The sequence below is a fragment of the Saccoglossus kowalevskii genome, chromosome 18 (assembly GCF_978046115.1).
Source record: "Saccoglossus kowalevskii chromosome 18, keSacKowa6.1, whole genome shotgun sequence".
In the NCBI taxonomy this organism is placed as follows: Eukaryota; Metazoa; Hemichordata; class Enteropneusta; family Harrimaniidae; genus Saccoglossus; species Saccoglossus kowalevskii.
Genome location: NC_140658.1, coordinates 1,445,808 through 1,472,541, shown reverse-complemented (window position 1 = coordinate 1,472,541; position 26,734 = coordinate 1,445,808). Strand labels below are relative to the sequence as shown.

The following is a 26,734-nucleotide window of genomic DNA, read 5'->3' as shown; positions in this document are numbered from 1 at the left end:
GCCGTACTTTGGCAGTTTGCAGTACTTTGCCACTACTTTGCAGTACTTTGCCACTACTTTGCAGTACTTTGCCACGACATTGCACTACTTTGCAGTACTTTGCCACTACTTTGCCGTACTTTGCCACTACTTTGCAATACTTTGCCCCTACTTTACCGTACTTTGCCACTACTTTGCCGTACTTTGCCACTACTTTATCGCACTTTGCCACTACTTTGCCGTACTTTGCCACTACTTTGCAGTACTTTGCCACTACTTTGCCGTACTTTGCCACTACTTTGCAGTACTTTGCCACTACTTTGCATTACTTTGCCGTACTTTGCCTTACTTTGCCACTACTTTGCAGTACTTTGCCACTACTTTACCGTATTTTGCCACTACTTTGCCGTACTTTGCCACTACTTTGCCGTACTTTGCCACTAATTTGCAGTACTTTGCCACGAGTTTGCCGTACTTTGCCACTACTTTACCGTATTTTGCCACTACTTTGCCGTACTTTGCCACTACTTTGCCGTAGTTTTCCACTACTTTGCAGTATTTTGCCACGACATTGCCCTACTTTTCAGTACTTTGCCACAACTTTGCCGTACTTTGCCACTACTTTGCCACTACTTTACCGTACTTTGCCACTACTTTATCGCACTTTGCCACTACTTTGCCGTACTTTTCCACTCCTTTTGCAGTACTTTGCCACTACTTAGCAGTACTTTGCCACTACTTTGCCGTACTTTGCCACGAGTTTGCCGTACTTTGGCACTTTGCAGTACTTTGCCACTACTTTGCCGTTCTTTGCAGTACTTTGCCACTACTTTGCCGTTCTTTGGTACTTTGCCACTACTTTGCCGTACTTTGCCTCTACTTTGCAGTACTTTTCCACTCCTTTTGCAGTACTTTGCCACTACTTTGCAGTACTTTGCCACTACTTTGCAGTACTTTGCCACTACTTTGCCATACTTTGCCACCACTTTGCAGTACTTTGCCACTACTTTGCTGTACTTTGCCACTAAATTGCTGTACTTTGCCACTACTTTCCAGTACATTGCCACTACTTTGCAGTACTTTGCCACTACTTTGCCGTACTTTGCCACTTTTTTGCAGTACTTTGCAACTACTTTACCACACTTTGCCACTACTTTGCAGTACTTTGCCGTACTTTGCCACTACGTTGCCGTACTTTGCAGTACTTTGCAACTACTTTACCACACTTTGCCACTACTTTGCAGTACTTTGCCGTACTTTGCAGTGCCGTACTTTGCCACTACTTTGCAGTACTTTGCAACTACTTTACCATTACCTGGCAGTACTTCGCCACTACTTTGCTGTACTTTGCCACTATTTTGCAGTAATTTACCACTACTTTGCCGTAATTTGCCACTAAATTGCTGTACTTTGCCACTACTTTCCAGTGCATTGCCACTACTTTCCAGTACTTTGCCACTACGTTGCCGTACTTTGCAGTACTTTGCCACTACTTTGCCGTACTTTGCTACTTTTTTGCAGTACTTTGCCGTACTTTGCAGTACTTAGCAACTACTTTACCACTACCTGGCAGTACTTTGCCGTACTTTGCCTCTACTTTGCAGTACTTTGCCACTATTTTGCCGTACTTTGCCACTACGTTGCCGTACTTTGCCACTACCTTTTCACACTTTGCCACTACTTTGCAGTACTTTGCCACTACTTTACCGTATTTTGCCACTACTTTGCCGTACTTTGCCACTACTTTGCCGTACTTTGCCACTAATTTGCAGTACTTTGCCACGAGTTTGCCGTACTTTGGCAGTTTGCAGTACTTTGCCACTACTTTGCAGTACTTTGCCACTACATTGCAGTACTTTGCCACGACATTGCACTACTTTGCAGTACTTTGCCATACTTTGCCACTACTTTGCAATACTTTGCCCCTACTTTACCGTACTTTGCCACTACTTTGCCGTACTTTGCAACTACTTTATCGCACTTTGCCACTACTTTGCCGTACTTTGCCACTACTTTGCAGTACTTTGCCACTACTTTACCGTACTTTGCCACTACTTTGCCACTACTTTATCGCACTTTGCCACTACTTTGCCGTACTTTTCCACTCCTTTTGCAGTACTTTGCCACTACTTAGCAGTACTTTGCCACTACTTCGCCACGAGTTTGCCGTACGTTGGCACTTTGCAGTACTTTGCCACTACTTTGCAGTACTTTGCCACTACTTTGCCGTTCTTTGGTACTTTGCCACTACTTTGCCGTACTTTGCAACTACTTTGCCTCTAATTTGCAGTACTTTTCCACTCCTTTTGCAGTACTTTGCCACTACTTTGCAGTACTTTGCCACTACTTTGCAATACTTTGCCCCTACTTTACCGTACTTTGCCACTACTTTGCCGTACTTTGCCTCTACTTTATCGCACTTTGCCACTACTTTGCCGTACTTTGCCACTACTTTGCAGTACTTTGCCACTACTTTGCCGTACTTTGCCACTACTTTGCCAGTACTTTGCAGTACTTTGCTACTACTTTGCAGTACTTTGCCGTACTTTGCCAGTACTTTGCCGTACTTTGCCACTACTTTGCAGTACTTTGCCACTACTTTACCGTATTTGCCACTACTTTGCCGTACTTTGCCACTACTTTGCCGTACTTTGCCACTAATTTGCAGTACTTTGCCACGAGTTTGCCCGTAATATGCCACTACTTTACCGTAGTTTTCCACTACTTTGCAGTACTTTGCCACGACATTGCCCTACTTTTCAGTACTTTGCCACAACTTTGCCACTACTTTGCCGTACTTTGCCACTACTTTGCAACACTTTGCCACTACTTTACCGTACTTTGCCACTACTTTATCGCACTTTGCCACTACTTTGCCGTACTTTTCCACTCCTTTAGCAGTACTTTGCCACTACTTAGCAGTACTTTGCCACTACTTTGCCACTACTTTGCCGTACTTTGCCGCTACTTTGCACTACTTTGTAGTACTTTGCCACAACTTTGCCGTACTTTGCCACTACTTTGCCACTACTTTACCGTACTTTGCCACTACTTTGCTGTACTTTGCCACTACTTTATCGCACTTTGCCACTACTTTGCCGTACTTTTCCACTCCTTTTGCAGTACTTTGCCACTACTTAGCAGTACTTTGCCACTACATCGCCACGAGTTTGCCGTACGTTGGCACTTTGCAGTACTTTGCCACTACTTTGCCGTTCTTTGCAGTACTTTGCCACTACTTTGCCGTTCTTTGGTACTTTGCCACTACTTTGCCGTACTTTGCAACTACTTTGCCTATAATTTGCAGTACTTTTCCACTCCTTTTGCAGTACTTTGCCACTACTTTGCAGTACTTTGCCACTACTTTGCCACTACTTTGCAATACTTTGCCCCTACTTTACCGTACTTTGCCACTACTTTGCCGTACTTTGCCTCTACTTTATCGCACTTTGCCACTACTTTGCCGTACTTTGCCACTACTTTGCAGTACTTTGCCACTACTTTGCCGTACTTTGCCACTACTTTGCCAGTACTTTGCAGTACTTTGCCACTACTTTGCAGTACTTTGCCGTACTTTGCCACTACTTTGCAGTACTTTGCCACTACTTTACCGTATTTGCCACTACTTTGCCGTACTTTGCCACTACTTTGCCGTACTTTGCCACTAATTTGCAGTACTTTGCCACGAGTTTGCCCGTAATATGCCACTACTTTACCGTAGTTTTCCACTACTTTGCAGTACTTTGCCACGACATTGCCCTACTTTTCAGTACTTTGCCACAACTTTGCCACTACTTTGCCGTACTTTGCCACTACTTTGCAACACTTTGCCACTACTTTACCGTACTTTGCCACTACTTTATCGCACTTTGCCACTACTTTGCCGTACTTTTCCACTCCTTTAGCAGTACTTTGCCACTACTTTACCGTACTTTGCCACTACTTTGCCATACTTTGCCACTACTTTATCGCACTTTGCCACTACTTTGCCGTACTTTTCCACTCCTTTTGCAGTACTTTGCCACTACTTAGCAGTACTTTGCCACTACTTCGCCACGAGTTTGCCGTACGTTGGCACTTTGCAGTACTTTGCCACTACTTTGCCGTTCTTTGCAGTACTTTGCCACTACTTTGCCGTTCTTTGGTACTTTGCCACTACTTTGCCGTACTTTGCAACTACTTTGCCTCTAATTTGCAGTACTTTTCCACTCCTTTTGCAGTACTTTGCCACTACTTTGCAGTACTTTGCCACTACTTTGCCACTACTTTGCAATACTTTGCCCCTACTTTACCGTACTTTGCCACTACTTTGCCGTACTTTGCCTCTACTTTATCGCACTTTGCCACTACTTTGCCGTACTTTGCCACTACTTTGCAGTACTTTGCCACTACTTTGCCGTACTTTGCCACTACTTTGCCAGTACTTTGCAGTACTTTGCCACTACTTTGCAGTACTTTGCCGTACTTTGCCACTACTTTGCAGTACTTTGTCACTACTTTACCGTATTTGCCACTACTTTGCCGTACTTTGCCACTACTTTGCCGTACTTTGCCACTAATTTGCAGTACTTTGCCACGAGTTTGCCCGTAATATGCCACTACTTTACCGTAGTTTTCCACTACTTTGCAGTACTTTGCCACGACATTGCCCTACTTTTCAGTACTTTGCCACAACTTTGCCACTACTTTGCCGTACTTTGCCACTACTTTGCAACACTTTGCCACTACTTTACCGTACTTTGCCACTACTTTATCGCACTTTGCCACTACTTTGCCGTACTTTTCCACTCCTTTAGCAGTACTTTGCCACTACTTAGCAGTACTTTGCCACTACTTTGCCGTACTTTGCCGCTACTTTGCACTACTTTGTAGTACTTTGCCACAACTTTGCCACTACTTTGCCGTACTTTGCCACTACTTTGCAATACTTTACCGTACTTTGCCACTACTTTGCTGTACTTTGCCACTACTTTATCGCACTTTGCCACTACTTTGCCGTACTTTTCCACTCCTTTTGCAGTACTTTGCCACTACTTAGCAGTACTTTGCCACTACTTTGCCACGAGTTTGCCGTACTTTGGCACTTTGCAGTACTTTGCCACTACTTTACAGTACTTTGCCACTACTTTGCCGTTCTTTGGTACTTTGCCGTACTTTGCAACTACTTTGCCTCTACTTTGCAGTACTTTTCCACTCCTTTTGCAGTACTTTGCCACTACTTTGCAGTACTTTGCCACTACTTTGCAGTACTTTGCCACTACTTTGCAGTACTTTGCCACTACTTTGCTGTACTTTGCCACTAAATTGCTGTACTTTGCCACTACTTTCAAGTACATTGCCACTACTTTGCAGTACTTTGCCACTACTTTGCCACTTTTTTGCAGTACTTTGCAACTACTTTACCATTACCTGGCAGTACTTTGCCACTACTTTGCTGTACTTTGCCACTATTTTGCAGTAATTTACCACTACTTTGCCGTAATTTGCCACTAAATTGCTGTACTTTGCCACTACTTTCCAGTGCATTGCCACTACTTTGCAGTACTTTGCCACTACGTTGCCGTACTTTGCCACTACTTTGCCGTACTTTGCTACTTTTTTGCAGTACTTTGCCGTACTTTGCAACTACTTTACCACTACCTGGCAGTACTTTGCCGTACTTTGCCACTACGTTGCCGTACTTTGCAGTACTTTGCCACTACTTTTTCACACTTTGCCACTACTTTGCCGTACTTTTCCACTACTTTGCAGTACTTTGCCACTACTTTATCGCACTTTGCCACTACTTTGCCGTACTTTTCCACTCCTTTTGCAGTACTTTGCCAGTACTTTGCAGTACTTTGCCACTACTTTGCAGTACTTTGCCACTACTTTGCCGTACTTTGCCAGTCCTTTGCCACTACTTTGCAGTACTTTGCCACTACTTTACCGTATTTTGCCACTACTTTGCAGTACTTTGCCACTAATTTGCAGTACTTTGCCACGAGTTTGCCGTACTTTGGCAGTTTGCAGTACTTTGCCACTACTTTGCAGTACTTTGCCACTACTTTGCCGTACTTTTCCACTACTTTGCAGTACTTTGCCACGACATTGCACTACTTTGCAGTACTTTGCCACTATTTTGCCGTACTTTGCCACTACTTTGCAGTACTTTTCCACTCCTTTTGCAGTACTTTGCCGTACTTTGCCACTACTTTGCAGTACTTTGCCACTACTTTGCCGTACTTTGCCACTACTTTGCAGTATTTTGCCACTACTTTGCAGTACTTTGCCACTACTTTGCAGTACTTTGCCACTACTTTGCCACTACTTTGCCGTACTTTGCCACTACTTTGCAGTACTTTGCCACTACTTTACCGTATTTTGCCACTACTTTGCCGTACTTTGCCACTACTTTGCCGTACTTTGCCACTAATTTGCAGTACTTTGCCACCAGTTTGCCGTACTTTGGCAGTTTGCAGTACTTTGCCACTACTTTGCAGTACTTTGCCACTACTTTGCAGTACTTTGCCACGACATTGCACTACTTTGCCACTACTTTGCCGTACTTTGCCACTACTTTGCAATACTTTGCCCCTACTTTACCGTACTTTGCCACTACTTTGCCGTACTTTGCCACTACTTTATCGCACTTTGCCACTACTTTATCGCACTTTGCCACTACTTTGCCGTACTTTGACACTACTTTGCAGTACTTTGCCACTACTTTGCCAGTACTTTGCCGTATTTTGCCACTACTTTGCCGTACTTTGCCACTACTTTGCCACTAATTTGCAGTACTTTGCCACGAGTTTGCCGTACTTTGCCACTACTTTGCCAGTACTTTACCGTATTTTGCCACTACTTTGCAGTCTTTTCCACTACTTTGCCACGACATTGCCCTACTTTGCAGTACTTTGCCACAACTTTGCCACTACTTTGCAATACTTTGCCACTACTTTACCGTACTTTGCCACTACTTTATCGCACTTTGCCACTACTTTGCCGTACTTTTCCACTCCTTTTGCAGTACTTTGCCACTACTTTGCCGTACTTTGCCACTACTTTGCCACAACTTTGCCACTACTTTGCAATACTTTGCCACTACTTTACTGTACTTTGCCACTACTTTATCGCACTTTGCCACTACTTTGCCATACTTTTCCACTCCTTTTGCAGTACTTTGCCACTACTTTGCCACGAGTTTGCCGTACTTTGGCACTTTGCAGTACTTTGCCACTACTTTGCCGTTCTTTGCAGTACTTTGCCGTTCTTTGGTACTTTGCCACTACTCTGCCGTACTTTGCAACTACTTTGCCTCTACTTTGCAGTACTTTTCCACTCCTTTTGCAGTACTTTGCAGTACTTTGCCAGTACTTTGCTGTACTTTGCCACTAAATTGCTGTACTTTGCCACTACTTTGCAGTACTTTGCCACTACGTTGCCGTACTTTGCCACTTTTTTGCAGTACTTTGCAACTACTTTACCACACTTTGCCACTACTTTGTCGTATTTTGCCCCTACTTTGCACTACTTTGCCGTACTTTGCTACTTTTTTGCCGTACTTTGCCACTACTTTACCAATACCTGGCAGTACTTTGCCACTACTTTGCCACTATTTTGCAGTAATTTACCACTACTTTGCCGTAATTTGCCACTAAATTGCCGTGCTTTGCCACTACTTTCCAGTACGTTGCCGTACTTTGCAGTACTTTACCACTACGTTGCCGTACTTTGCCACTACTTTGCCACAACTTTGCCGTAATTTGCAACTACTTTGCCATAGAAGAGGACTTTTGATAGAACCCGATCTGAACGTTCATATGCGACCAAATGAGGATGTCCGATCTTGTAGGTACCACAGTAAGCTATTGAATAAAATTCATCATGGGAGTTTGTGATCTATTCTGGAAGACGTCATTTCGCCGTTGCTGGCAGCCTGTCAAGTATACCAATTTGTACGTGTCTACTAATCACGCATTTGCAAGTAACGTTAGAACAATGCACTGTGTTTTGTCATACAAATTATTGTATTGTGATCTACGGAATGTGCATCACAAAGATAATTCTATTGGCCAATTCCGGCCTACTGCAGTTAACGAGTGGGGAAACTCGCCAGTGAATGACATTCCCGATTTTGGTTCTGAACTGGATGTGCCTTCTAATTTATGTTGCTGGCTACGGATGTGTACTGCGGTGCAAGGGAATCCACCCGGACCACTATCCTTCTACAAGTTAGGAATATTGGAAGATAAACTCTGTAATTGATTGGTATCGTGCTCGACTGAGTGTGCAGCGTGTATTCTACGACTACAATGCTTCTGATTGTGTTCTATAATTACCGTCGTCGCCACCGTTAGCAGAGAATCACTGGGAAATACACCGTTAGCACACAAAGACCCGTTTTCATCTAGTTTGAAGAAACTGTATGTAGGTAGGGCCGTATCCGATCGCCAGTATATTGTTAGCGTCCACTGTTTGTTATGTATGTTTGTCTCTTAGTTTTATGCATGCATGCAAGATTCTATGTTAGACAATTATTTACATTATCGATTTAGGCATTTCCTTCTAATAGTATAATGTAATCCAATACTCCTTTATAGAGGGTTTGGCATTTCTTGACCACCCCCCCCCCCCCCCGAGTGGAAATATTATTACTGAATTATATTTCTAGTGTTATATTTTTGTGTAACAATACGTGTATCCCACTACCCCTTGTACCGGGTCAGGTATTTCCTGCCCATCCTTTAGGTGTGTGGAATAAAGTACGTTGTTTAAGCGTGTACTTGTTGTTTATGTCGCATATAAATTATACAACTGCCTTAAGTTTTGAATTATTAAAGAACCCAGTTCACAGGGGTGTTATGGGTGTCATTTGTTTGGGACAATTTGAAATTTTAACTCAACCCAACTAGCACCCTGTGACAGTCTCACTTTTGCCAAAAATGCTATGAATAATAATTTGTATTATTGTGAAAATAATGTATATTTTCTCCATTTCAGATTGAATATTATTATGGACACTGGCATTGATGCAAGTTCAAGATGGTATGAAGACTGCCTACATGTAGTTTATCACCACCAGTTAAGATAATCACCAAGATAATCACAATTTATATGATTGATCAGAAATATCTAAACCACCATTTTGAGTTTTTCAATATTATTAACAATAAAATGTGGGTAACATGAAATGACTATCGCATTGATATTTTCATTTTATACATACATTATATTTGAGGAACTCGATGTTTCACTATTTAGATTTTTACTACATATATATGCAAGTCAATTTCCCATTGTTTAAAAACTAAAAAATATTTTGTATCAATAGTAAGACCTAAAAACAGTTTCTAGTCAGTGCGTACACTACCAAAAAAAGTGCAGGCCATTCATTTTTTTTCACTTACCGGTACTAAGTATTTAGCCACCGCACAGCGCCCTCTTTTGATAAATTCTAACAAGTTTATGACCTGTCATATATTTAATAAGCAAAAAATCGCCTCACCAACCTATCGCCTCACCAACCTATTTTTTTTTAAAAAGAATTGGACCAGAAACATTTTGTTGCAGGTCTAATATTAAACTTTTTCATGCATTGTCATCGAGAGATTAATTTTGAGATATAATGAACATCTAACATATGATAAATATTTATTAGTATTAATGTTGTATTGTTATTTCTTTTGTATTTCAAAACAAAATTTGGTGGGCCCATTCACAAGTATTCATTCTGCAGTTTGAAAGCAATCTATGAAATCCATAAGTTGTTTAAACAAGAAAATTATTACATTGTTATTTTAATTAAAAGTAATGAAAATGTGATTTGTTTGCAATAAATATAAGCTACATATCTACGGAACATTAATGTGATCTTTAAAATTAAAGCATTAAATTAAAGCACAGCTGTACTAACTCAGTAATACAATACAGATGAAAATGATAAATTGAAATAAACTTTAGCCTAACAACAAGTAGCTCATCCATGACAACTCCATATTTCACAATAATTATACTCATGTCAGGTCGAGCAGCATCAATTGATGACATCATGCCATGTTGATGACATCATAAATCTAGAATAAGGTAATACTAAATGAGTCAAAATTACAACCAGTAAACAAGAATTATTACATTGTACATGACTTCAGATAATATTAAACATGGCAGACACTGTCTCATATTAGTTGAACCAATTACTTCAGAAGTCATATGAGGTCAAATGTTGGTGAATTTCTTTCACATAGTGTTATGTCACATGATGTCAGGCAGTCTCAGATGAGTTCAATGGAGTCAAGTAATGTCACATGACATAAGAAATACTTTTTTAAGTAACTATTTAGGAATAGAAGTAAAATGAAGTGTATATGTTTTGCAGCTACAAACATACATATGCACGGTATTATGTTTTAATATAAATATTAAATATTCATAAGGCAAGTGAAATATTTCACATATGATGTAAATGTTGTTCATTGCATAGAGCACACATGACAACAGTGAGGTACACAACAATGACAGATAAAATGTCATTGAAGTAATGAATCACTCATATTGTGCAGACTGTAGGCTCTCTCAATGTGCCGCTTTTTAGTCTTTGCTCCGCATTTAGGACAACTTTTATGCTCCTGCATGAGAGAAAAAAAGAATTTTGCTTTTATACAGTTTCAGTAAAGCATGGATGTTTTATAACACACATTACCTATGAGTCTTTGCATGTTTTGTTGAATTTCTGTGAAAATTTTACGTGTATACGAGAAAGATAATAAATATTTAAAAAAAACAAAAAACATTCATGCTTTATGTAAAGCAGACACCAGTGTATTTCATGTACAGGTAAACAAAATGTGACATGTCTATTCTGCATATCAATTCAATTCAAAGTGCTATATGGAAACCTGGAAAGACCAACAAAATAGATTTGTGTATCACCTTGGATAGTTGGTCAGGAGAGTCATGTAATATACTAAAAGGAGTCTGCAAAATTGGCTTTGATCCAAGAAATGCACTTCTTCAATTTGGATTTGAATTATGAATTTTGAAAATTGTTGAATGCTATAAACACTACTTCATCCAAATGAATATACTGCTCTATGTTAGAGAATAACATAGTTGAACTCTGGTGACCTTGCCCTTTGTTATATGATATAATTCCTTTTATCATATTTGTTTCAATATAAATATGCATTGTCATAATTTATTTTGAATACAAACAAGTTTTGGGGTTGAACCAACAGTGGGGAATCAGTCTACCAAATGTCCTTAATAGATGTAAATAACTTACAAAAACATTGGTGCCTAATTTGTTTAATTATTTTAAGGGACATAATTTCCAGTTTTATTCAAAGTAATTCAGATACTTTAGTATAAAAACAAATGCCTCATCGCAGAAAAAAAGTGCTGCATTTAGACGTGAATAGATTCATAAAACATGCAAGATAACAGAAAATCTTAGCTGGCTTTTGTCCAAGTATTTTGTACAGGTGTCTGTCAAAAATTAATGATTCACTGAGACAAATATGAACTGCCTCATTGTGTGACTACTGTATTATTATATGAAAAGTAAAAAAAAAACACCCTCTATGAATAGCTATCATGTTGCAAGCTCTGCTTTGTATGCAAATCAACTTAAATAGTTAGTTGGTGTCCAGTGGAGATTCCTGAGAATCTACATCTTCAAACACTGCAATCTTTGTTTTTGAAGTGCGTTTCTAAATTAATATTATAAAAACTCTATCATTCTGTTCTAATAGCTGAAACAAATTTCTGTGAATTTTCATTTGTCGAATGAACTGTTTGTCAAATACAGAATACATATATTTTAGTACAATTTTCTTTTCAAAATGTGGATGAAACGTTTTGCTTTTTATGTATTATGTATTGTTTTTGATTTGATAACTTTGAGCTAAACAGATTTTCTATTAGCTTCAGATCTTGATCAATGTTTGGCATACAGTTCATAGGAGTGCTTATATTGATTTTCTGACATCTTGTTTTCTGTAAAGATTTTATTGGTAGGTTTGCAAATGTGTATCAGACTGTGCAAAAAATCTCTCCATGAGTTGTCTTTGAAACCCAGTATAGTATTCCCATGGGATTTGGGAGATACATTACCAAGGATATTATTACAAGATAAATGATTTGCTTCATTGAGCACATACAAGAATGCATATTTCCACTAAGATCAGTGACCTTTGACGTGTATCACCAGTGATCAGTCAAGTAGAAACAGTCAAAATATTTTATTTTGATATAAAGATTTTCTCAAATTGTTCATGATATTTTCATACAGGACATCTGCTGTTCAAACTCAGGGAAGACTTGATACTGATAAATAAGGTGACCAAGTTTGATGAAGTTTGTAATAGCATTAGTAAAGTTATTATGCACACAATAACAATTATTAACGACGACGAACAAATATTTTTCCCTCATCTTTGATGGTACGGGCAAGGTAATAAAACCAATTTTGATTCTAAAACTTTGGAAACTGAGACAATTACTACCTGTTTGACAGGTGTTTAGTACATATGTAACTGGAATTACAAAATTTCACACAAGGAAATTTTTTTGGGGGAAGGGGGAGGAGGGAGGAACCAGTCAGCACCACTGAGTTGCATATCCAATGCATATTACATTTTTAATTATTGACGACCTCGAAGTAACATACTGATAATTTGTTTACCTTAGCTAAATATATCACGATAAGTTTACAGCAGTGGTGTATTTAGTGACACAGTACCATGACAATCCCCCCCCCCCCCAGATAGCAAGATTTCCCATTATATCCGCAGTTAAGGTAGAGATGCAGCTTACCTGACAGGTATTTTAATTTGTTATTTAGGAAACCAAGATGACCTCCCTTGTCCACAAAACTATATATTTTCAGAAAGCTTATTGTATGAATTTTAACATTTTTTTAGTATTTTTTTTTTTTATGGACAAAAATGTGCTTTTTTTGGTCAAAAGTGATTTAAAAAAAATTAGCTCCTAAACCATGCTTCTGTTTCCTGTCAAAATTGGTTTGTGGGTACATCTCTTTACTATGAAGAAAGCGCCGCCTTGAAAACTGTCTACCAGTTGTCAATTTTGCACGGCAGCAGCCCAAATTTCACTACTTCAAGTTTATGCATAAATTAGTTGTCTGTGCGATTGCTGTAACACTGTTGAACCAAAAACAATGCCCGACGGCGTTTTGAAGATTAACACATTGTCAATCATTTGTGAAAATTTCAAAACAAAAGGTCAAAGCTAGGAGTATAGGAGCTATTTTTTTTTTAAGTTTTGGGATGTGCACTAAAAAGAAGCTGAGATAATTGCTAATTTGCATAACAATTCACTCAGTAAGAAGTTTGCTAATGCTCATAATTAAAATTGATGTAACTGTTCAAATGTATTATCATTTTGTTAAAAGTTAAATATAGTGCATAATATGGAGATCCCGTCTTTTTTTCACCATGTTTCTTTTTTATTATTTATGTACAGCCTTGCTAAATCTTGCTAAGCATTCAAAAGACAGAATGTTTGCACCTGTTATCCATATTTTAAAATCGTTTTTTGAGTATGTTCCACTATTCACAATTGTACAAAATTTTAACAGTCTATAGCCAAGACTATTTGGATAATAAAAAGCAAAAAAAAAATTTCACTCCCTAGTGCCCACAAACATGCATCTCTACCTTAAGGTAACAAAAATATTGTCATTAATGAATAAACATAATGTCAATTTAAGATTACACAAAGCCAAAATAGCCCATTATTTGGAGACTATTACCTTGATATATGCTGGCCAGCAGTCTTTACAGCATACATGGTGACATCTGGCTTGAAATGGTTCAATCACTTCATTCTTGCATATTCCACATTTTATACCTTAAAATAAACAGGAAAATATGCCAATGCCAATTTAGAACAACCATCCTGATTATTTTTGTCGAAACTATAACCACAATCTGACAAGCAAGTATCTGAAACAACTGAACAATAAACATGACACTTTTTGAGAAAGAAGGTACGATGTAAGTATTAAGTAGATCGTTTTAAAAAGACAATAACAAACAATAGACAGATTAATTAATTGTTCAACCAATTAGAACAATAGTATCCCATGGTGCATGCAATCACAAATCCTGACTAACATGACTTGCCATATTCAAATGTATATCAGAAATCCTGCTCAAATTACAAACATCACGTCTTAAACAGAAAGTAAAGTTCACCTTACCCACTTGGAGGGAAATCAATTACACAGAGTGTGTCATAAAGGTGATATGAAACTACTAAATGGAAAAGTATATATGCTAAACAAGAGTGACCTAAACACACTGCCCTGAAGAACACCATATTTTAACTTTCTCATAAGATGTCTAAACTTTGATTATATACTCATTAAATACAATCTGAACCAAGCCAAGCCAAGACTTTTCCAAAATATCAAAACAGTACTCAAACTGTTCAACAGTAATGGTAACAGGAGTTACTGAAAATAAACAAGCAGCCTGTCAACTGAGATAGCCCCGCGGTTAGCACATTTCAATTAAAGAACTAAAGATAACATTAGAAAATTAACAATATGTATAGTATCAAAGCAATCAAAAATATCACTTTTACCAAAAATATTTATCAAAATTTGAGAACTTAAGATATTACAAAATGAACAAATCTATAAGAAGTCCACATGTAGTACCTATATATGTAATATCAAAGCAATCAGACTTGTAATTTTTAACAAGAAGTCGAAAATATCACTTTTATTACCAAAAATGACAAAAATATTCATCAAAATTAGAGAATTGACGGTATCATCATGAAATGAACAAATCTAAGAGAGGCCTACCCAAGGTACATATACACCAAGTATCAAAGCATTCAGGCTTGTATTTTTCAAGAAGAAGTCAAAAAAGTAAAACATTGACACGGACGACGAAGACGAACGACGAAGACCGATGCCGAAGAACAATCACTTATTGCTACGCTCAACAAAGTCGACAGCGGAGCTAAAAAACGTTAAAAGACCATTTTCATAATCAATCAAGACTACATAACATAGCCCACAGGAATATGGGTAACTGCATACCACAGGAATATGGGTAACTGCATACCACAGAAATATGGGTAACTGAATACCACAGGTATATGGGTAACTGCACATCCCACAGGAATATGGGTAACTGCACATCCCACAGAAATATGTGTAACTGCACATCCCACAGGAATATTGGTAACTGCACATCCCACAGGAATATGGGTAACTGCACATACCACAGAAATATGTGTAACTGCACATCCCACAGGAATATTGGTAACTGCATATCCCACAGAAATATGGGAACTGCGTATCCGGCAGAAATATGGGACACTTATCTGGCAGGAATATGGGTAACTGCATACCACAGGAATATGGGTAACTGTAAATCCCACAGGAATATGGGTAACTGCATACCACATGGGTATGGGTAATTGCATACCACAAGGTTACGGGTAACTGCACATCCCACAGGAATATGGGTAGCTGCATACCACAGGAATATGGGTAACTGTAAATCCCACAGGAATATGGGTAACTGTAAATCCCACAGGAATATGGGTAACTGCATACCACATGGGTATGGGTAATTGCATACCACATGGTTACGGGTAACTGCACATCCCACAGGAATATGGGTAACTGCATACCACAGGAATATGGGTAGCTGCATACCACAGGAATATGGGTAGCTGCATACCACAGGATTATGGATAACTGCATACCACAGGATTATGGATAACTGCATACCACAAAGTTATGGGTTATGTATTACCCATATCACACAGGAATATGGGTAACTGCACATCCCTCAGAAATATGGGTAACTGCAAACCACAGGGTTGTGGGTAACTTATACAACAGGAATAAGGGTGAATGCATACTACAGGAATATGGGTAACTGCACATCCCACAGGAATATGGGTAACTGCATACCACAGGAATATTGGTAACTGCGTACCACAGGAATATGAGTAACTGCATGTCACAGGAATGTGGATACCTGCATACCACATGGTTATGAGTAACTGCATATACCACAGGTATATGGGTAACTGCATACCACAGGAATATGAGTAACTGCATATCACAGGAATGTGGATACCTGCATACCACATGGTTATGGGTTACTGCATATCACAGGAATATGGGTAACTGCATACAAATGTTTTTTAAAATACTCACCAGACTTGATTTGAGATCTTTGTACATGATTATCAATGAGCCGTCGATTCACAGAGTGATGTGTATTCCATGTAGCTTCAGACAATGTATCATTTTCACATACTTTCTCTGTCTCATCACTTGTACTGCTGGCTGACTTAAAGCTGCAATTTGCAGATTCTGATTCAACAAATTTATCATTTTCCACTTCATCAGCATCCACGTTTAAATTTGTAAGTTTCTTTTTACAATGCTTGTGTTTCTTTTTTTTTTTACTAGCACTCACTTGCATGCAACCTGGCTGCACATGGTCACTTTTATGATGTTTGGGTTTCTTGATTTTTTTACAACTACCTGTCACTAAATTATTCTGCATATCCGAATGACCAATTTTATTGAAACTTTCCTCACTGTCTTTACAGATTTGGTTGTCATCCAACACAAACTTTTTCTTGTGTTTATGTTTTTTCTTGGATGAACCAGACACAGAATCAATTGAGGTATCAACAGCAGAGGATTCGGCACTGAATAGACTGACACTCGTATCCAAAGATGGTTCAGGGCTACACTGTGATGGCACAGTTTCATTCATACAGAAAGCCTTTTGTGATGAATTTTGTTCTGAGAAAGATTGACTTATTTTACATTTGAGAGGTGATTCCAGTTGGTCCTTCAACTCAACTTCCTTACTATCATCAATAACTTGTTTGGCAATTGGCTTCACACATGCCATGGTAACGCTTCCTGATTTGTGTTCATGACCTGACAGATGGGTGGATGTATCAAGATTTCCATTTCCATTTAAACCAGACAGCATCTGTAAATAAATTATAACTGTACGCATACCAAAACACACACTATTACAGTTTAACATCTTAAGAGGCATTGCATTGCATTGTATTTGATACAACAATAGACATTATAGCGTGCATATTATTGAATGGAAAACCACTTAAAAGCAGCGACGTACAGTGATAACAAAAAATAACATACTTGCAGGCATGCATAAATCTGACATGAGAATATGTTATAGAATCATAGAAACACTATATTATGATTTAGCGTTATCATAAATCAGAATATTTGCTAATAAACACAGAATTTGTTCAATAAAATTCTGAATTACTATTGTACATATACATGTATCCAGGATATATCTATGCATAAAGGTTAATAAAGATGTAATATACACAAAAACACATGCTTTTTAATATTATTGTAATAAATGTATATTCATAGCAACATGAGACTATGATTTATTTATTATGAATTAAAAACACTGTTCTTGTAAGTATCCATTCAATAAAATTCAATAAATTATCTAATATACATGTGTACTGGTTGTTTTAATGCATACAATAACAATCACTACACATGTGTACTGGTTGTTTTGATGAGTACAATAACAATCACTACACATGTGTACTGGTTGTTTTGATGAGCACAATAACAATCACCACACATGTGTACTGGTTGTTCTGATGAGTACAATAACAATAACTACACATGTGTACTGGTTGTTTTGATCAGCACAATAACAATCACTACACATGTGTACTGGTTGTTCTGATGAGTACAATAACAATAACTACACATGTGTACTGGTTGTTTTGATGAGCACAATAACAATCACTACACATGTGTACTGGTTGTTCTGATGAGTACAATAACAATAACTACACATGTGTACTGGTTGTTCTGATGAGTACAATGACAATCACTGCACATGTGTACTGGTTGTTTTGATGAGCACAATAACAATCACTACACATGTGTACTGGTTGTTTTGATGAGCACAATAACAATCACTACACATGAGTACTGGTTGTTTTGATGTGTACAATAACAATCACTACACATGTGTACTGGTTGTTTTGATGCGTACAATAACAATCACTACACATGTGTACTGGTTGTTTTGATGTGTACAATAACAATCACTACACATGTGTACTGGTTGTTTTGATGAGCACAATAACAATCTCTACACATGTGTACTGGTTGTTTTGATGAGTACAATAACAATCACTACACATGTGTACTGGTTGTTTTGATGCGTAAAATAACAATCACTACACATGTGTACTGGTTGTTTTGATGCGTACAATAACAATCACTACACATGTGTACTGGTTGTTTTGATGCGTACAATAACAATCACTACACATGTGTACTGGTTGTTTTGATGCGTACAATAACAATCACTACACATGTGTACTGGTTGTTTTGATGTGTACAATAACAATCACTACACATGTGTACTGGTTGTTTTGATGAGTACAATAACAATCACTACACATGTGTACTGGTTGTTTTGATGCGTACAATAACAATCACTACACATGTGTACTGGTTGTTTTGATGTGTACAATAACAATCACTACACATGTGTACTGGTTGTTTTGATGTGTACAATAACAATCACTACACATGTGTACTGGTTGTTTTGATGAGTACAATAACAATCACTACACATGTGTACTGGTTGTTTTGATGTGTACAATAACAATCACTACACATGTGTACTGGTTGTTTTGATGCGTACAATAACAATCACTACACATGTGTACTGGTTGTTTTGATGCGTACAATAACAATCACTGCACATGTGTACTGGTTGTTTTGATGCGTACAATAACAATCACTGCACATGTGTACTGGTTGTTTTGATGAGTACAATAACAATCACTACACATGTGTACTGGTTGTTTTGATGCGTACAATAACAATCACTACACATGTGTACTGGTTGTTTTGATGAGTACAATAACAATCACTGCACATGTGTACTGGTTGTTTTGATGAGTACAATAACAATCACTGCACATGTGTACTGGTTGTTTTGATGAGCACAATAACAATCACCACACATGTGTACTGGTTGTTCTGATGAGTACAATAACAATAACTACACATGTGTACTGGTTGTTTTGATGAGTACAATAACAATAACAACACATGTGTACTGGTTGTTTTGATGCGTACAATAACAATCACTGCACATGTGTACTGGTTGTTTTGATGAGTACAATAACAATCACTACACATGTGTACTGGTTGTTTTGATGCGTACAATAACAATCACTACACATGTGTACTGGTTGTTTTGATGAGTACAATAACAATCACTGCACATGTGTACTGGTTGTTTTGATGAGTACAATAACAATCACTGCACATGTGTACTGGTTGTTTTGATGAGCACAATAACAATCACCACACATGTGTACTGGTTGTTCTGATGAGTACAATAACAATAACTACACATGTGTACTGGTTGTTTTGATGAGTACAATAACAATAACAACACATGTGTACTGGTTGTTTTGATGCGTACAATAACAATCACTACACATGTGTACTGGTTGTTTTGATGCGTACAATAACAATCACTACACATGTGTACTGGTTGTTTTGATGAGTACAATAACAATCACTACACATGTGTACTGGTTGTTTTGATGCGTACAATAACAATCACTACACATGTGTACTGGTTGTTTTGATGCGTACAATAACAATTACTACACATGTGTACTGGTTGTTTTGATGAGTACAATAACAATCACTGCACATGTGTACTGGTTGTTCTGATGAGTACAATAACAATAACAACACATGTGTACTGGTTGTTTTGATGCGTACAATAACAATCACTGCACATGTGTACTGGTTGTTTTGATGCATACAATAACAATCACTACACATGTGTACTGGTTGTTTTGATGCGTACAATAACAATCACTACACATGTGTACTGGTTGTTTTGATGCGTACAATAACAATCACTACACATGTGTACTGGTTGTTTTGATGCGTACAATAACAATCACTACACATGTGTACTGGTTGTTTTGATGCGTACAATAACAATCACTACACATGTGTACTGGTTGTTTTGATGCGTACAATAACAATCACTACACATGTGTACTGGTTGTTTTGATGCGTACAATAACAATCACTACACATGTGTACTGGTTGTTTTGATGCGTACAACAAAAATCACTACACATGTGTACTGGTTGTTATGATGAGTACAATAACAATCACTGCACATGTGTACTGGTTGTTTTGATGCGTACAATAACAATCACTACACATGTGTACTGGTTACTTTGATGCGTACAATAACAATCACTACACATGTGTACTGGTTGTTCTGATGAGTACAATAACAATAATAACACATGTGTACTGGTTGCTTTGATGCGTACAATAACAATCACTACACATGTGTACTGGTTGTTTTGATGCGTACAATAACAATTACTACACATGTGTACTGGTTGTTTTGATGTGTACAATAACAATCACTACACATGTGTACTGGTTGTTTTGATGAGTACAATAACAATCACTACACATGTGTACTGGTTGTTTTGATGAGTACAATAACAATCACTACACATGTGTACTGGTTGTTTTGATGCATACAATAACAATCACTACACATGTGTACTGGTTGTTTTGATGCGTACAATAACAATCACTACACATGTGTACTGGTTGTTTTGATGCGTACAATAACAATTACTACACATGTGTACTGGTTGTTCTGATGAGTACAATAACAATAACAACACATGTGTACTGGTTGCTTTGATGCGTACAATAACAATCACTACACATGTGTACTGGTTGTTTTGATGCGTACAATAACAATTACTACACATGTGTAATGGTTGTTTTGATGAGTACAATAACAATCACTACACATGTGTACTGGTTGTTTTGATGCATACAATAACAATCACTGCACATGTGTACTGGTTGTTTTGATGAGTACAATAACAATCACTACACATGTGTACTGGTTGTTTTGATGAGTACAATAACAATCACTACACATGTGTACTGGTTGTTTTGATGAGTACAATAACAATCACTACACATGTGTACTGGTTGTTTTGATGCGTATAATAACAATCACTGCACATGTGTACTGGTTGTTCTGATGAATACAATAACAATCACTACACATGTGTACTGGTTGTTTTGATGTGTACAATAACAATCACTACACATGTGTACTGGTTGTTTTGATGCGCACAATAACAATCACTACACATGTGTACTGGTTGTTTTGATGAGTACAATAACAATAACAACACATGTGTACTGGTTGCTTTGATGCATACAATAACAATCACCACACATGTGTACTGGTTGTTTTGATGCGTACAATAACAATCACTACACATGTGTACTGGTTGTTCTGATGAGTACAATAACAATAACAACACATGTGTACTGGTTGCTTTGATGCGTACAATAACAATCACTACACATGTGTACTGGTTGTTTTGATGCGTACAATAACAATCACTACACATGTGTACTGGTTGTTCTGATGCGTACAATAACAATCACTACACATGTGTACTGGTTGTTTTGATGCGTACAATAACAATCACTACACATGTGTACTGGTTGTTTTGATGAGTACAATAACAATCACCACACATGTGTACTGGTTGTTTTGATGCGTACAATAACAATCACTACACATGTGTACTGGTTGTTTTGATGCATACAATAACAATCACTACACATGTGTACTGGTTGTTTTGATGCGTACAATAACAATCACTACACATGTGTACTGGTTGTTTTGATGCGTACAATAACAATCACTACACATGTGTACTGGTTGTTTTGATGCGTACAATAACAATCTCTACACATGTGTACTGGTTGTTTTGATGCGTACAATAACAATCACTACACATGTGTACTGGTTGTTTTGATGTGTACAATAACAATCACTACACATGTGTACTGGTTGTTTTGATGTGTACAATAACAATCAATACACATGTGTACTGGTTGTTTTGATGTGTACAATAACAATCACTACACATGTGTACTGGTTGTTCTGATGAGTACAATAACAATAACAACACATGTGTACTGGTTGCTTTGATGCGTACAATAACAATCACTACACATGTGTACTGGTTGTTTTGATGCGTACAATAACAATCACTACACATGTGTACTGGTTGTTCTGATGAGTACAATAACAATAACAACACATGTGTACTGGTTGCTTTGATGCGTACAATAACAATCACTACACATGTGTACTGGTTGTTTTGATGAGTACAATAACAATCACTACACATGTGTACTGGTTGTTTTGATGCGTACAATAACAATCTCTACACATGTGTACTGGTTGTTTTGATGCGTACAATAACAATCACTACACATGTGTACTGGTTGTTTTGATGAGTACAATAACAATCACTACACATGTGTACTGGTTGTTTTGATGTGTACAATAACAATCACTACACATGTGTACTGGTTGCTTTGATGTGTACAATAACAATCACTACACATGTGTACTGGTTGTTTTGATGTGTACAATAACAATCACTACACATGTGTACTGGTTGTTTTGATGAGCACAATAACAATCACTACACATGAGTACTGGTTGTTTTGATGAGTACAATAACAATCACTACACATGTGTACTGGTTGTTTTGATGCGTACAATAACAATCACTGCACATGTGTACTGGTTGTTCTGATGAGTACAATAACAATCACTACACATGTGTACTGGTTGTTCTGATGAGTACAATAACAATCACTACACATGTGTACTGGTTGTTTTGATGAGCACAATAACAATCACTACACATGTGTACTGGTTGTTTTGATGAGTACAATAACAATCACTACACATGTGTACTGGTTGTTTTGATGAGCACAATAACAATCACTACACATGTGTACTGGTTGTTTTGATGAGTACAATAACAATCACTACACATGTGTACTGGTTGTTTTGATGAGTACAATAACAATCACTACACATGTGTACTGGTTGTTTTGATGCATACAATAACAATCACTACACATGTGTACTGGTTGTTTTGATGCGTACAATAACAATCACTACACATGTGTACTGGTTGTTTTGATGAGTACAATAACAATCACTACACATGTGTACTGGTTGTTTTGATGAGTACAATAACAATCACTACACATGTGTACTGGTTGTTTTGATGAGTACAATAACAATCACTACACATGTGTACTGGTTGTTTTGATGAGTACAATAACAATCGAGGTATGTAAATGTGTCGAAATGGGCGTAGTGCGAGTGGTTAGTGCTAGTAGCACTAATCCGAAATAGTACTAGATCTAGTGCTAAAATGGCACTAGATCTAGCGCTAAAATGGCACTAGATCTAGTGCTAAAATGGCACTAGATCTAGTGCTAAAATGTACATAGTGCGAGTGGCATTGATATCGCATTGTCAACGACGTCGAGACATCCCGTAATTGTCCGAAAATGAATTAATATTTATGTAAATTGTTGTATCTTTCATTCATTGGGAAATGTGCTGCAGTGGGAAAATTGAGAATGTACATGAATGTCATTGTCCACGTTTGTCGTAATCACGGTTACTAAAAGAGACCTTTGAAACAACGCGATCGGCCGGGAAACTAGCTCCACGGACAGTGAAACTGCAGGTCAAACTTCGCAATTTTTACAAATTGTGAATAGATACACTGTATGAAATCGTATTGTGTGGAAGTTTGTGTTTTCAGCTTCGGTGGATATAAACTTGTAACTTGTATGTAAATGGTGGAATTCAGCGTTGATTTTTTTTAAATCGCTGACGTGCCGTTTTATTTCTAGTCGGCGCCACATTTAATGAAAATAGATCTTCGAAAATGAAATTATGATGCCATATGTGAACTAAATAAAAAATGTGTATACTCCTAGTCTAAGTCCCGGGTCCCTGTAAAGCTCGGTGGATTTTGTGTGTACGGCGACCTGTGAATGGGCATGTCGCTCAGTACCGCTGGGAACCAGACAGAAAATGAACCGTTGTCTGGTTGTCATGACATTGACCTTTGCGGACATAATCAACCAATTATAAAAGTGGATTCACGCAATCCTGTTGTTACATTGTAACAAGGAGCATAGACCTTAGAACGTCTATGCAAGGAGGTACTAACGGAAGCAGCGACAACCCCTCTCAAATGGCCATTTAAGCCTCTTAACTGGCTTATTTCCTTTCGTTTCAACCCAAGTTAATCCTGATAAGGACACTGTCTAGCTCATCTTTGATGCCAATGATAGTTTGCGATTGCTTACACAAGTAACCAGTTAGCGGAATATGATATAACCTCGCTGATTTTTTAACATGACCATATAATATATGTCTAGACACTTTCTCAGCAATAGTATTTTTTAGGAGTCCTTAGGATTGTTTGTTCTAGACTCTCGAAATTTTGTTCTTGTTACAGTTGCTAATAATTAAAACATGCAAAATCTGTGAAGTTACAAGTTAGTCTGTTGAATTTCCGGTTGTGAAATGCGTATTTTAACCCTTCACAGCTGAACAAACCCAGTGCGCATACGTGATAACCGTAGTTTCGTAATGCGGCGATTTTTCGGCAGTTTTTAAATATTTTGGCGTAATTTTTTAGACATTTCAATCTTTCCGGACGCCTACAATAGTCTATTTAAGCACCGTCCCTCAACACGGACGGTGATTTAAATTTTTATTCAAGAGCGTGTTTATTGTTACAAGCGTGAATGGGTAAGCTTCGTGTGAACAAAGAGCTGCTATCACTGTAAACAATATTAAATTATTCTTCTGATGCTCAGTTCATCTTTTGAAAACAGCTATTTTTTGACTTGAAAAAAAAAATCATGCCATTTTCCCATCAAAATCCAAGCCAAAATATCGTACTACAATATCGGCAAATCTCTTCCGCGTTGCGTTCAATCTATTTAAATGAGCTATGGTGATTTGAACACATGGGCATCCTTCAGCATTTTGATTGGTTAATTAGCGATTTGACCTATTAGCTCAACTCATACAAAAGAAACATGGCGGATACCCTACAGCATCGAGCGTTTATATGCGATCGGAATCATTTGCTTACGATGAAACTAAGTGAATTTCATTTGAATTTCATAACAATTCAACGAATTTATTTTTTGTGCATTATTATAATCACTACTGAATAATATTCAACAATTGTGAGACGCAGCATGACCGGATTGCGCAACCAGAATCATTTGCTACTACACAATGCAGTTGTGTTCGTTTTTATTTGAAACTTCGTTGAGAATATACTTTCGTTACCAATAAAATAAAAACAAATGTATTTGAAAAATGACACTGGGCGATATTGTAATGAAATTGCAGGCGGTCTACTTTTTAATTCAACAAGAATTATTAATTATTATTGTTAATTCTGCAATAGTTTCTTTCGTCTTTGGTGGCCCAACTGACGGTGTTGAAAGTCTGCGTACACTAGTTAGATACTTCAATGATGAAAATGGAAGTCCTCAAAAAATATTTGATGATTATTTTTTGAAATTCTGAGCCCAAAATAAGTGCCCACCAGCCGTGAAATCCCCAGGCGATTTTCGGATGGCTAATTTACGACGGCATATAAAGAAAGTATTATTATGGACATCTCGCGTATATTGCCGATGTTTTATACTGTTTGTAGTTTGCATATGAAAGTGGTTGTTGATGCCCCTCCTATTATTCGACGTCGTTGACAATGCGATAACAATGCCACTCGCACTGTGCACATTTTAGCACTAGATCTAGTGCCATTTTAGCACTAGATCTAGTGCCATTTTAGCACTAGATCTAGTACTTTTTCGGATTAGTGCTACTAGCACTAGCCACTCGCACTACGCCCATTTCGACACATTTACATACATGAACAATCACTACACATGTGTACTGGTTGCTTTCATGCGTACAATAACAATCGCTACACATGAGTACTGGTTGTTTTGATGCGTACAATAACAACACATGTGTACTGGTTGTTCTGATGAGTACAATAACAATCACTACACATGTGTACTGGTTGTTTTGATGAGTACAATAACAATAACTACACATGTGTACTGGTTGTTTTGATGCGTACAATAACAATCACTGCACATGTGTACTGGTTGTTTTGATGCATACAATAACAATCACTGCACATGTGTACTGGTTGTTTTGATGAGTACAATAACAATTATAACTACACATGTGTACTGGTTGTTTTGATGCATACAATAACAATCACTACGCATGTGTACTGGTTGTTTTGATGTGTACAATAACAATCGCTACACATGTGTACTGGTTGTTTTGATGAGCACAATAACAATCACTACACATGTGTACTGGTTGTTTTGATGTGTACAATAACAATTGCTACACATGTGTACTGGTTGTTCTGATGCATATAATAACAATCACTACACATGTGTACTGGTTGTTTTGATGTGTACAATAACAATTGCTACACATGTGTACTGGTTGTTCTGATGCATATAATAACAATCTCTACACATGTGTACTGGTTGTTTTGATGAGTACAATAACAATCACTACACATGTGTACTGGTTGTTTCGATGCGTACAATAACAATCACTACACATGTGTACTGGTTGTTTTGATGAGTACAATAACAATCACTACACATGTGTACTGGTTGTTTTGATGTGTACAATAACAATCACTACACATGTGTACTGGTTGTTTTGATGAGAACAATAACAATCACTACACATGTGTACTGGTTGTTTTG

The 26,734-nt window shown here is 37.6% G+C and overlaps 1 protein-coding gene across 1 annotated transcript in view; it reads right to left on the bottom strand.

Annotated features, from left to right (window-relative positions):
- Positions 1–9,595: 9,595 nt before the first annotated feature.
- LOC144355686 (regulator of telomere elongation helicase 1-like) overlaps positions 9,596–26,734 on the bottom strand; it is a 161,618-nt gene continuing 144,479 nt past the window's right edge. Inside the window, exons 34-36 of the mRNA XM_085493295.1 lie at positions 16,169–16,964; positions 13,733–13,830; positions 9,596–10,586 (exon numbers count right to left, since the gene is read on the bottom strand). Of these exons, the coding sequence (XP_085349421.1) occupies positions 10,488–10,586; positions 13,733–13,830; positions 16,169–16,964 (993 nt within the window). The 3' untranslated portion in view covers positions 9,596–10,487. The remainder of the gene's footprint in view (positions 10,587–13,732; positions 13,831–16,168; positions 16,965–26,734) is intronic.